The 12,188-nt window shown below is 36.4% G+C and overlaps 1 protein-coding gene across 8 annotated transcripts in view; it reads right to left on the reverse strand.

The window, feature by feature from the left end:
* LOC135080537 (hormone receptor 4) overlaps positions 1–12,188 on the reverse strand; it is a 112,865-nt gene that overhangs the window by 30,638 nt on the left and 70,039 nt on the right. For 2 of the 8 annotated variants that reach the window (XM_063975215.1, XM_063975200.1), the window contains exon 1: positions 7,431–7,831. The exons of 5 other annotated variants lie outside the window; for them this stretch is intronic. In XM_063975215.1, the coding sequence (XP_063831285.1) occupies positions 7,431–7,446 (16 nt within the window). In that variant the 5' untranslated portion in view covers positions 7,447–7,831. Of the gene's footprint in view, positions 1–7,430; positions 7,832–12,188 lie in introns of those variants that run through there. One more of the 8 variants, XM_063975207.1, reaches the window with a different exon arrangement.

Genomic DNA, 12,188 nt, shown 5'->3' on the forward strand with positions numbered 1-12,188 from the left:
AAATAGCGCCACCGTAACATTTTTAGAAAATGATGGTACACTCACGGTAACCAGGTGTGATCTTGGGTCGTTCTGAATAAAATGGTCCAGTCACAAAGGGGTACCCATCGTGCATAATTATATCTTTTCCGTATTATATGAGAGGTTTTCAATGTCAGCACAGTTCATGGCAATCGCGCTACTACGTCGACGCGTGGCCGGCTGCATGTTATATCTCGATCTTACGCGATTTTTCATTCAGCGTAAGAGATTTACGGCTTGATAAAGCGGCTATAAAAATTCGCATTTCGGCGCTTGCGTCAAGTCGCCGACGGTCAAGACACACGTAACTTTCATTGACGTAAATACGAAACGATTGAAATGTTAGGAATTTGTTTGAGTGCAACAAGTTGTGGTACCGTTAGTTAGACTCTACCTAATACTTGAATAACTGTTTTTTCTTATAAATTAAATACGTACACCTAGGTAAATTCTACATTGTCATCAATATGAGACCAAAATTAGTTGAAATGTTAACATATTCGATGTTTAATTAAAATGCCTAATAATTCCGAGTAATGTATGTAATTCGAAATTGTATTAAGTACTACTAAAAAATTAATTAGATAAGTGCTTTACTCATAAGTATGCCCTCCGGGAAAATATTATATTATTTTAAAAAGCTGTTATGCAAAAATCTCTAACAGTTAATTACCAAAAATCCATTAACATAACAAAGAGGTATGTCATCGCTTTCGAAAGAGACTGACAGTCGCGAGTTCAGTCCAACCCACCTCAGGAAGTCTCGTTTAACGTTATTATCGTCTGTGGCCCACTTAGCTTATTCTTGTAACGGTCCCGACCCGGCGTTTTTCACTTTGCAAGGAATCCTGGCAGCTGAATATTTAATATCACACTTTCTCTTTTTAAAGATGCAGGATTCCACGTGTGAGGCGTCGAAAGCGGGTTTCAGTCGCGAATTTTATTAAACTAGCCTTTTTCGCGAACTCGGGAACATTTTAAAACGAAATATTATCGCAGTCACTCATAAAAAGGTCTGTGTCTGTGTATATTCCAAGTTAATTATTTTATTACTATTTTATTTAGTAACGCTTTTGTTGGCTGATAATTATTGTGGATTTCAAATTTAAAGCAAACAATGTATTAATGTAATATCAATAGAGGCACGAAAATTTAACAATACGTTTGGTATTTTATGTAACAAATTATGTTTAACTCAATCAGACATTGAAATAGTTTATATTTTCTTTTTGTTTATAGGTAGTTTCAATGTTTTAAAATGACAATAAAACTATTAAAGTAGAGAGGATCGTATCCTATTTACTTTTTATGAGATGTAATGAAGTAGGTAATATAAATAAATACCTAAGGTTCAAAATTAATTACACCACACTTATGTTTTCGTAACTGTTTACCATGCTAGTTAAATGTAGTTACACTCAAACTATGAATAGTAAAGTATTAAGAGTGTATATTTTATAGTAAACTGAACGCTTGATATGATTTGCATATGCCGCGAAGTGCGCATTGAATGTGAATGCACGTCACTCCGATGTATAATAAGAGTAGTAAAATATGATTTTGCGTGTAAGATTGTAAACGTCATTGTTAATTCCGTTTTAGATCCAGTTTCGTAATAAATTATGTATAAAGATTGGACATGATTCTATTTATTATTAGTAAATACTTAATATCGATATTACGTCGTATTAGATCGCACTAAGATCACTTTTTCCCCGGAAGATCTTCTTTGAATAAAATCTTAAAATATAGCGGTGACCATGAGAATTGCAAATATTAGGATACTAATTTATTTAAATCAGAAAATTAAAAAACAGTTTTCCTTATGTCGTAAAGCTTCCAATTTTATCGTCTGATTCTGAGTGTCAAGTTAGCTCTCCAAACTCAGATGAATAATCATTTGAGTTTTTAAGCAATATACGTCACTGAGTCTATACATATCTCGTGCCAGAATCAATCATAAATAATATACTATATAGAATGCTATGTACATAAGCGATTAGATTACACTGAACACCGTTTACATTATGTACACGCTACTTAGTTGCCGACACGTCACGAATACGTTTTCGTCATAATGACCGATATAGTTCATTCATACAGCTTATAGTAGTACAAAGGTTCTTGAACCGAGCTAACACTTCAAGTGTCGATGATCTACATGTAAACAAAATATTTTGGGGTTCCAGACCATGAGTCACTACGATCGTTACAGGTTGTCGCATTGAGTAAGGTTAAGCGGGGTATTAAAAATAGATGGTGTTAACAACTTTACATAGAGCAATACTAACACGCATTTTTATAACGACTATACCATCAATTGAAAAGTTAATTGGCAAGCTTGACTAACCGAAACAATAACTTTTACGATACAATTTCTGATTTACAATAAAATAAAATACCTGCGTAAGAGTTTTACGTAAAGAAAGCACCGTTGTTTGACGTAGGAGTTGAGAAAAATGCATCACGTAACACTTTACTGCACTGATAACGGCTTGAGTCATTCCAGCGTCAATGCACACTATTGTAAAATTCTATACTCGTATTTCTCCACGTGCCATTCATCATATCATTGCGTCCGCTACGTTATTTTGACCTCGTAATAATTGTGTAACGTCATAAACTCTCCGTAACATTGACATACGAGTCATCTTAATTTTACATACTTGAGTAGATTTAATATTTAATTATACATTTGTTCGTTGCACGCTGAAGAAAAACACATTGTGGGGTTCAACATAACGATTACAGTTGTTATTTTTTACACGCGTGACGAACTAATAAAAATACCGCGACGCACCGCCAATAACAAAGCGACAATCACGAATTCTGTTGTGTCAACACAGATAAACGAACTCTAAGAGTGTCTAAAATAAACCGGACCGAGTCAAAGACCTTGATAATGGAGTTTACATTGAGCCAATAAACGATTCGCGAGTGGACGTCTCTCGCGATTTCGACGAGGTCTGTCCTGCTTCCGTGATATGCAATATCAATTAAATATTTATAGATCAGCATAATGACTAAATATTGATTCACATTAGCTTATGAAGGCGCTATGCATAAAGAGCGTGAAATTAGTTCCGGCAGTTAAAAAGCTAAATTTTGATATGATCATTCTAAGATCATTAGAACATTAAGGGAATCGGTCTACATGTGTGTTGAAATGACTTGTATTAACTTATATCATAGAACTATTCTGGATACCCAATGAATCGCGTCAAGTATTTAAAAATACCTAAGTATTCGCGCTTTTGAACAGTCAAAGATTAAAGTCAATAAAAACGTGAGGAAACCCGCAGTCTGACAGACGTCAAAGGACAAAGGATTTCGTAGTGATTCGTGAGACGTGCGGAAGTCATACGTTGTAGTCTGCGTCCTTTGCCAGGGCCGCCATCTTGACCGGACCGACAATGTTTTCGTGCTTTGTGTAATACGAGTATGACTGTACACCGACATTTCAGAAAAAGCTCACACAATATTTTAAAAGCACCATTTCTTAATCCGGGAAAATCCGACCGGATGGTAACCCTATACGACTGAAATTAGATTAAGACATTTATTAGACAACACTAAAATGACTGAATGTGATAATTGATTGCAATTTGCTCATAAATATTTATTTAGAACTGTTTGATAAATACGCACATTCGCGTGACAATTAACAATTAAATTGTTATTTTGAGGCTATAATAGCATCGATTAGCTCACGTGTATGCACTCTAGATTCGGGAACTACTCGTAAGTTGCGGTAACCAGTTTAAGGAGATCTTGTGTTTGTTGTTGTGTTCACGGCAGCGATGGTCAGGCAAACTGGTTAGTTAAGAGGAAGTGGAAGGTTCCGGGCAATGTCAGTGTCGTGGCGAGGCCGACTGCCCAATTCGGGTACTAACGACCGCATAACCACTAGTTCACGTTTATGTTTGTCATAGTTCACTTAAGACACCTCTTAAAATTTCCTTCTACATTGCAGGCATTTAAATGGGATGCTAAGGCACTTCTTAGTGAAGTTTTACATCTACGATTGGTTATCAAGCACGATTAACCTTTGATCTTGAAACGAAACTTATATAAAAAGATCTCTATTACTGATTTAATGGGCCTTTTCAAGGCGAGAATGAATAGGCACTTACAGGGCAGATATGTACCATCCTAGACTGCAATCCCAATTAACATCAGGTGCGATTGTGGTCAAATACCTGCCTTGTAATGCATAAAAAAATACCTTAATCGCGAATATTCACAGGAAAATGGGTCAACTGAATTTTAAAACGTAATAAAATTAACGGAATTTTATCTTTTAGCTGATCAAAATGCTTCCAAAATTACACAAAATCTTAAATATTAACGTGATATTAGTATTGAAGCCATTGATCGAGATTTTTGATCTTATCGACCTTGCTAGTTTCATGTGTAGCTCAGATTTCAATTCTAAAGCATCAAAAGTTTTAAAATTTACACTTGCGATGGAAAAGATTTCAACGCATCAGCACCGGTTAATGTTAGTTAAAACATCATCTAGACCACTTTTCAATGGATACTTTTTCTGATACAAATCACAATTTAAACATAATGTATCTTTATCAATTTAGTTTTTATTCATTATTTGATTCTGTCACAAGAGCGAGACGGTGTAAATGAGAGATTGCAGTTATTTTAAACATGGAGTGATACAGTTTGTATTTTATCTACGACTGGACAGCTTAGCCCGGAAAGAATATTAATTAGGCAAAGATGTTTTGACAATCTTTTGTAATATTAAAAAGGATTTCATCAAGTTGCATCGTGTTCCGCCCCAGCTCTGAGCCGGCCTCCGCGGCGCCTTGACATTCACGCTGCGCGTGCGCAACGCTAAAACGTTCCATTTTTAACTCCACACTTCCGATCTAACCATTTCCTGATCCATTCGTCTTGGCTGCATTGATTTCGATAATCTGATAGTGTCTGTTCACGCTGGCGTTTCCGCAATCCTAGACGTTTAGACATTTCAGTCTAGTTCAGAAAATGACTCGTGAAAAAACTACGACATTGCAAGCTCCAACATAGATCACATTTACGAGTATACTTCCTACGTTACATTGTTTAGAGCCAATGAGAAAAAATACATTATTTTTGGCAGATAAAACAGACTGCAATATCACGCTCTGAAATCAATGCACAAACGTTTACGTGACTACATCGGCGTACGGAGCTTTTAAAATACAATAATAGAGTATTTTAAGAGATGCAATCAATGTATTAACGAGTATAATCACAATTAAATTGTAATACCAGCTTCGAGTTCATTAATGATGGCACTTGTAGACAAAACACGTTTACTTATAGCATCATGAAACCATATTTTGTGCATAGTTTTAGCGTTACTGTTTCATAAAACCACATAAGATCTAAATATCAAGCAAATGGGCAATTTCATTTGAGTGTGGTGCTTACAGCTGAGTAATCACCAATTAGATATTCAAAACTGCGAATAATGTATTTTCTAATAGGCGGGCTGTAACGCCCATTATCATTTAACTAGACGCCGACATCCTCCCACTACAATGCTTTGAAAGGAAGCAGTGTCATTCGGTACCTTTTCGCTTTCACCGTATTGGAAAGTAAGCGTAAAAAACGTATTTCGGCAACGGCATAATGGCGCCGGATCAACGACCCCGCAGCCATAGACCGTGGTGGCCATAGACAAAGAGTGTACGTCGTTAAGCCTACTTAAGGGATAGTCATAATAGAAATAGGAACTTACATTGTTTTTTTTTTTGAATTGCGTTACTCATAGGCATGACTGTGTACTTTAGTGCAAAAATACAATGAACTCGGCACAAGGAAAGTTTGGATGCCTCTGTCTGAAGATGTAACTCCTCTTCTTTACAAAGAACCTTCCTTCCTTCCTTCCGCAGCATTTTACGTTCTTAAACATTACCTATGTGGATCAAATATAAAAAGGAAAACGATCTATAATCTAACGACTGTCATTTGTTAGCAATAACGAATTCATTTGGCGGTACAAAGTAGCCTTACGAAAGTAAAAGTTAGTCCGGCCACAGCCGAGCGGAATGGTTATGCAGTCACGATCTTGATCCACGAGATGATTTGGGAATGTCACGGTTAACGTTGGACGTGCTCGCTATTTTGCAATGTACCGTTTTAATTTTGCATTGTTTCTGCAGTGCAGTTTCGTAATCAGTTGCAGTTTACAAGTGGACTGGCAAGAGTTGTTTTTTGACCTTTGCCTGGTGTATGTATTAGTCGGTCGCTTGAGAGCGATGATACGAATATATTCGATAAGATATTCATCTTCGAAATTCATAATCCTTAAAAAAAAAACTGGTTCGATTTACGTTATTTAATTAGGTCACCTAGTTATCACGTAATGCTATCTGTATAAGTACTCGTAGGTTTTCTCTCGCTGGCGGCTAGTCAGTGTGATGTTCACGAAAGTATACCTAGTAGTTAAAATAGATTCTTACTAAGGCTGGGTTGCACCATCTTACTTTAACTTTGACAAACGTCAAAAATCTGTCAAACTCCATACAAAAATCACCGGTTTTCGTTAAAGTTACGGTCAAAGTTAGGTGGTGCAACCCACCCCAGTCATGTGTAACTGTTGACTAGTCGCAATAGAGTCAACTTCGTTTGTGGATAAGTAATAATTAGTGTGAAACAATTTATTATTTATTTATATAATATTATGTATAGAAAAATATTTCTAAATAATTAGATTACTCACTGATACTCAAGCAGTCGTTATTTAATCAATTAGTGGATATTTATTTTGAAATTTAAAATTGAAATCAGATTGGTAGCATACGTTATTAAAAATAATAATTAATCTGTTTTGGTTGAAGGCAGGTCTATAACTAGGTTAATACATAAAAAAGAAATTGGTAATGACAATATTGTTAGTGTTGTTTGGCCTGCGGCAGATCATATTTCTTTTTATGTAGGTACTACCTAAGCATTTTCTGAATATTCCGGGAAACATTTTTTCATTAACAAATAACTACTTAACTAAACTATAGCTAAATAAAAAAACCTATTTAACATACATTATATTAAAATAAACAAAAATCATCTCGGAGGTCTTACTACGTAGCTTTCGTAGCAAGCTCAGCGTAGCAGCGATAAGCTGCTACGGCTACGTTCGTAGACGCTACGATTTTTCTCATCCCTTTATTGTTGAATCTTTTCATAAAACTTAAAAAAAAGTCATGCATATACATTTGGTGTATGATTTTTTACATTATAAAGATACTTTTATTTTTGTTGTATTTATGTTTTTATTTTTTTTGGAAACGTTAGGTAATAAAAATATGACAATATTATTTTGTGTTCAGTTAATATTTAAATATTTTTGATGTTTTAAATTAAAATTTTACGTGTGTTTGTGAAGTGATAAGGTGCATATTTACCCATTGTGGAGGTCATATTCTGCACTTGTAGAGCTTGTGCGGAGGCGTCGTGCGCCTCGTGGGGCCCCAGCTTGTCGGCTCTCGACAGCTTGTCTACAGCCGCACTTCGCACATCACACGAACGTTCCACCTTGTTCCAGGAACACCGATCACTTTAATTTTCGTCTCCTAAAATTCTTCGACACTCCAACTCTCAGCATAGTTTTTTACGCAAGCACTTGACACCGACACCTTCAGCATTCAGAGTCCGGCGCACTTCCTGCGGAGTGAACACATGAGTTGAGTTGCGCGGGCGCGTATCGCGGTCTCGTCGCGGGTCTGCGCGCTCTCCGAACCTCTAGATTCGGCAAAATCACGATAACGACTGCGCGCGAATGTCGTCATGTCGAAATTCGAAACACTTTCACCTAAATATTCCGCCTCCGTTTCGGCAGACGCGGGCGTCGCTCTCGGCGCTCACGCACACACCGCTGACTTCGTCAGTTCTCAATTACGTACGCTGTAAAAATTGCGTCAGTGTTTTTCGTAGCCGACCTTACGATCGACGAGTACGCTGCCGAAATATAGTTATCTCTCTCTGTTCCTCATTCACCGTTACGCGGGATGTTTTTTGTTTCGTTTTTTTATCTGGCCGTTTCATTGGAGGACACGCATGTGAGTGTGCGGATTTCGATAGCGGGGTCGTTGAACCGCCGAAAGGGATTTCGTTGGTAGTCAGTGGTGATGTTTCAGCGCTAGGATGGTTGCAGTAACAGTGATGGGTGTACCTAGCACAACGCAGCATGTGTGGTCTGGCGGTGGCTCAGGCGTCGCCAACGCATAAGTAGGTCAGGCGAGCGCGCACGCGCGGTTCTTCATGACCGCACATGACCGTTTTACACTGGACCCGCATGCTCCTCGGTTAAAACAGTTAATTTCAAATATCATTAATTATATGATTGTATGATAGAGAGACCTGATTGCATTGTCATTCTCAAAACTTAAATTATATTTTCAAAATATCGAGATTTGGCTCTAGATCTGTCTGTAAATTATTTTTACAATAAATCAAGGTCGCCACACTTGCAACTCGCAAATAAGAAAAAAAAGATATTAAGTTTTGTTTTTAAAACATAATCTTAGTCAATCTGCATTTTTTGGTTTGGATTTAGGTAAGTAAGGACCTTCCAAAGTTGACAAGGTGGCTCCATTTCTTCATGAAAAGCTTGAATGAATTTTAATTGTAAAGCATGACAAATCGTAATCTAGTTTAGGCGCGTTTTTGTGAAAAGGTTAGCCGGGCCGGCGGCACAGTTCGTTGGATTACATTAATAGAGTTCATTCGCTCCGATATTCATAAGTACCTAGATTATGCCTCTGATTCATTGTCCGTCGAACAATGCGCTGCCGCTATAAAATAGATTACTAATAAGACTTTCACAATGACGATTTCGGTTTTTTGTTATCGAAAATTTCGTCAATATACTTTCTTTGACAGCCTAATTTAGCCTATGCACATCAAGCCTTCAAATTGTGTACTGTATGTAGTAGATAAAAATACATGTTCATGTAAGATTAGGTAGTAATTTTCCGTAGCCCTTTTTGGCATAGTGTAGTGCAATGTCAATGCCAATCAAGCAAGAGCATTGCAAGAGCGAGAACCAGTTTGTCTAGTAGGGCATATCGATCATCGCTTCGTAGAATTATCTGAATTTTTCATTATAATAAATGAGCAAAACTTATTCTGAGATATTTTTTAAGTAGATACGTGGAACATCTGTGTTACTAAGCGTTGACAATTAGAAAGGGTAATGAGTGGTCCAGAGGTATGCGCGCCGAGAGCAGGCGCGGTCAGGTACCGCGTATATTTAGCTGATCTGGGTTAACTATTCTCCTGAACAACACACTCGAGCATTGACGCAACCGCCTATGTATGGACGCCTGAAGAATAGGTGAAAGCGAGACGAACCCAATAACCCCATTTGTCCAGCCAAAAACAGGAAGTCTATGCAACATTTGATACCCGATACATTATTCTTGGAACATATTCGCGAGTTTCTGGAGCGCTTTCAAGACAGTGGGTGCCTTTATTAAGAATATATTTTAGTTTCTTTGTCTCGGTGTAGTGTGACACAATTTTGGCTATGTTAGAACTGATTTATATTAAAATTCAATGAATTTGTCATAGCTACTAACAGTGTATTAAGTTATATGAACCGATACGTTTTACATCTATCCAATATTTTAAAATTTTACTTTTATCTACGTTATTAAGTAATAACCGTTATTAGGTACGACGAATTATTATTTATACTTATGTATTGCATAAGTTATTTATTATAAGTAAACCAAATATTTTTTGGTTAATGAAGTTTTATGTGATGAGACATTTATCATTTCAGTTCTGCAAAAATTTTTCGAAATATTTTGTGTGATCAAGTTTAATTAATTGATCATTAATTTGTAGCATAATTTTTTTAACTAGAGTACCAATCGATGTATTTTGACGATTCTAAAAAAGTTGTCAAACGCAATGACCTCAAAAGATACGAAACTCCTTGAACACATTCAACAAGTGTTACACTCGCGGCGATAAGTCGACCGTTATCTAACTATCCCAAATTCTGGGTAAAAAGATCCTCAATAAAATGTCACATAGTATCGTATAAAAATAATTCTTTGTTGCACCAAATAGTATTTACACAAAAGATTTCGCAACACATTGTGTGCAGTTCGTTGCTAGTTCCCATAGAACTGACTGTTTATCTGTTGATTATTAGGCCATATCGAAAACATTTATTGTGCAGATAAAGTTGACGCATTTCACACGCTGAAACTGAATGATTCAAGTTGAATGCCCTACCCTACGAGGTGGCAAAGATAACCATTGGATAATCTTGCGCAAATCATCAAAAATAGGAAAATAGGCAATGCACCGCCGCCATTGTCTGATAAAGAAGATTATTACCGTTAATGTTTTTTAAGTAAAATAATTCACAAAACTACGTTTTTGCACCTTTCACTTAATTGATTTCAATTGCTTATTTCAGATTATGTTTTCCGAATGAAATCCATTTTAATATTCATGACCATGTAAATCTTTCCTACTGCACTGTTAGAGAATTCTTGAAAACTACAAAATAAGAAAAAGGTAAAAAGATACAGCCAGTAGAAAGTACGAAATAGAAATTCGGCTGCTGTTTTTCAGTCACGACCTTTGCGCTTTCGCCGGAATACATTTGCAGTTCTGTTTGTTTTGCGGCTTGTTATTATAATGTGCTTGAATATTTCAGACTCATCACTTATATGTAAGTAGGTTCTATGCACTTCATTATCTCTTAACAATAGAATAGTGTTAAGTTCATGGTGGCCACTCATTGTGATACTTTTACTTACTTAAAAAGTAATTTTGTTCTACAAAATTTCATCACATCGTCTTCGCAAGCTGTTTCATATCTTTTATGGTCACATGAATCATGTTCGGACGACGGCTTGCCGAAATGCCTTTAGAAAAATGAAGCTGGTAACAGAATGGTACTCTGGGTTGGACACGTGATTTTCAGAGAAATACCTAAAATAGGACTGAAGGAAAAAATATCAGGAATGACATGTGGTTAATGATAATGGAACAATGGCACCTACGTCAGATCTTCAAATCGCAATCGTACTTTACAATCTGTCGACGTAATGTCTCCATCCTGAAATACCTGACCGATTACAATGCCAATGACGTTTTGTTTTGATATTGTTTTTCGGCGATTTATGCGTCTGGCCAGCAACAATTTAGTGGAATAGCCGATAAACGTGTGAATGACCCCACACAGTTGGTAAACAGCTGAAACAAAGCACCACTGGGGCCTAATTACTTTACAATAAAAGTACCGCGCTGTGAACTAGAATGACACGAGCCTCCAGTTTAGTGACACATTTACCTAACTACGTGAAATAAAGTATTTGAATGAGAGTTTATTATTGATTCGAAGGCTATACGCTGCCATGACGGCTATAATAATATTTCGTGTTAATTTTTAATTACATTATCTAGCAGTTTGTTTAAGTTCGACTTATTCAGTCTGATCAGAAACACTTAGGAAGACTTAAAATAAAATGTTGTTTTATACTTCTAAAAATGTTAAATACTTGATTGAAGAATCTAAAGCATGGTCAAATGGCAATAGAGTCGTCTGCATGCCTAATAAACCTATGAAACCCCGAAAGTTGGGAGCAATATGAGAGCGTGTAAATCAACAATAAACAATAGTTGGGTGACAATGACATGAACATTGCCATTGTCATATAAAATTTGGTGCGCAACACGAACAATTAATGAACTCGATGCCAAGTTACTCAATGCTATATACATATATATCCCAAGATATTATCGTTGTATGAAAGTTTTTTGGGACGTTAGCTATGCAATGGTGATGTAGTCGTCACATTTGAATACCATGACGCTTGCGGTTAAATAAATTTATGAAAAATGGGTTGTTGTTAACTATTTGTTAACAACTATAAAAGTCACCAAAGAGTTAAAACACGCATGTCTTTCATACACATATCGTAACGTATGACCAATCGATCATCACGGATCATTATAAATATCGTAACTTTTGACAAATTAACTCAAGCTTTTCCACTTTATAAAATTGTATCAAAGGTACATAAACCAGGAAATAAACTAAGACTACAAATCACATGTTAGCCAAGCAATAGAGCATCACCGAACCTAGGTTACATTAGTGTCACATAGTTGGAATACGCGTTTAAAATTGTGCACAA

This window comes from Ostrinia nubilalis, chromosome 2 (assembly GCF_963855985.1).
Source record: "Ostrinia nubilalis chromosome 2, ilOstNubi1.1, whole genome shotgun sequence".
In the NCBI taxonomy this organism is placed as follows: Eukaryota; Metazoa; Arthropoda; class Insecta; order Lepidoptera; family Crambidae; genus Ostrinia; species Ostrinia nubilalis.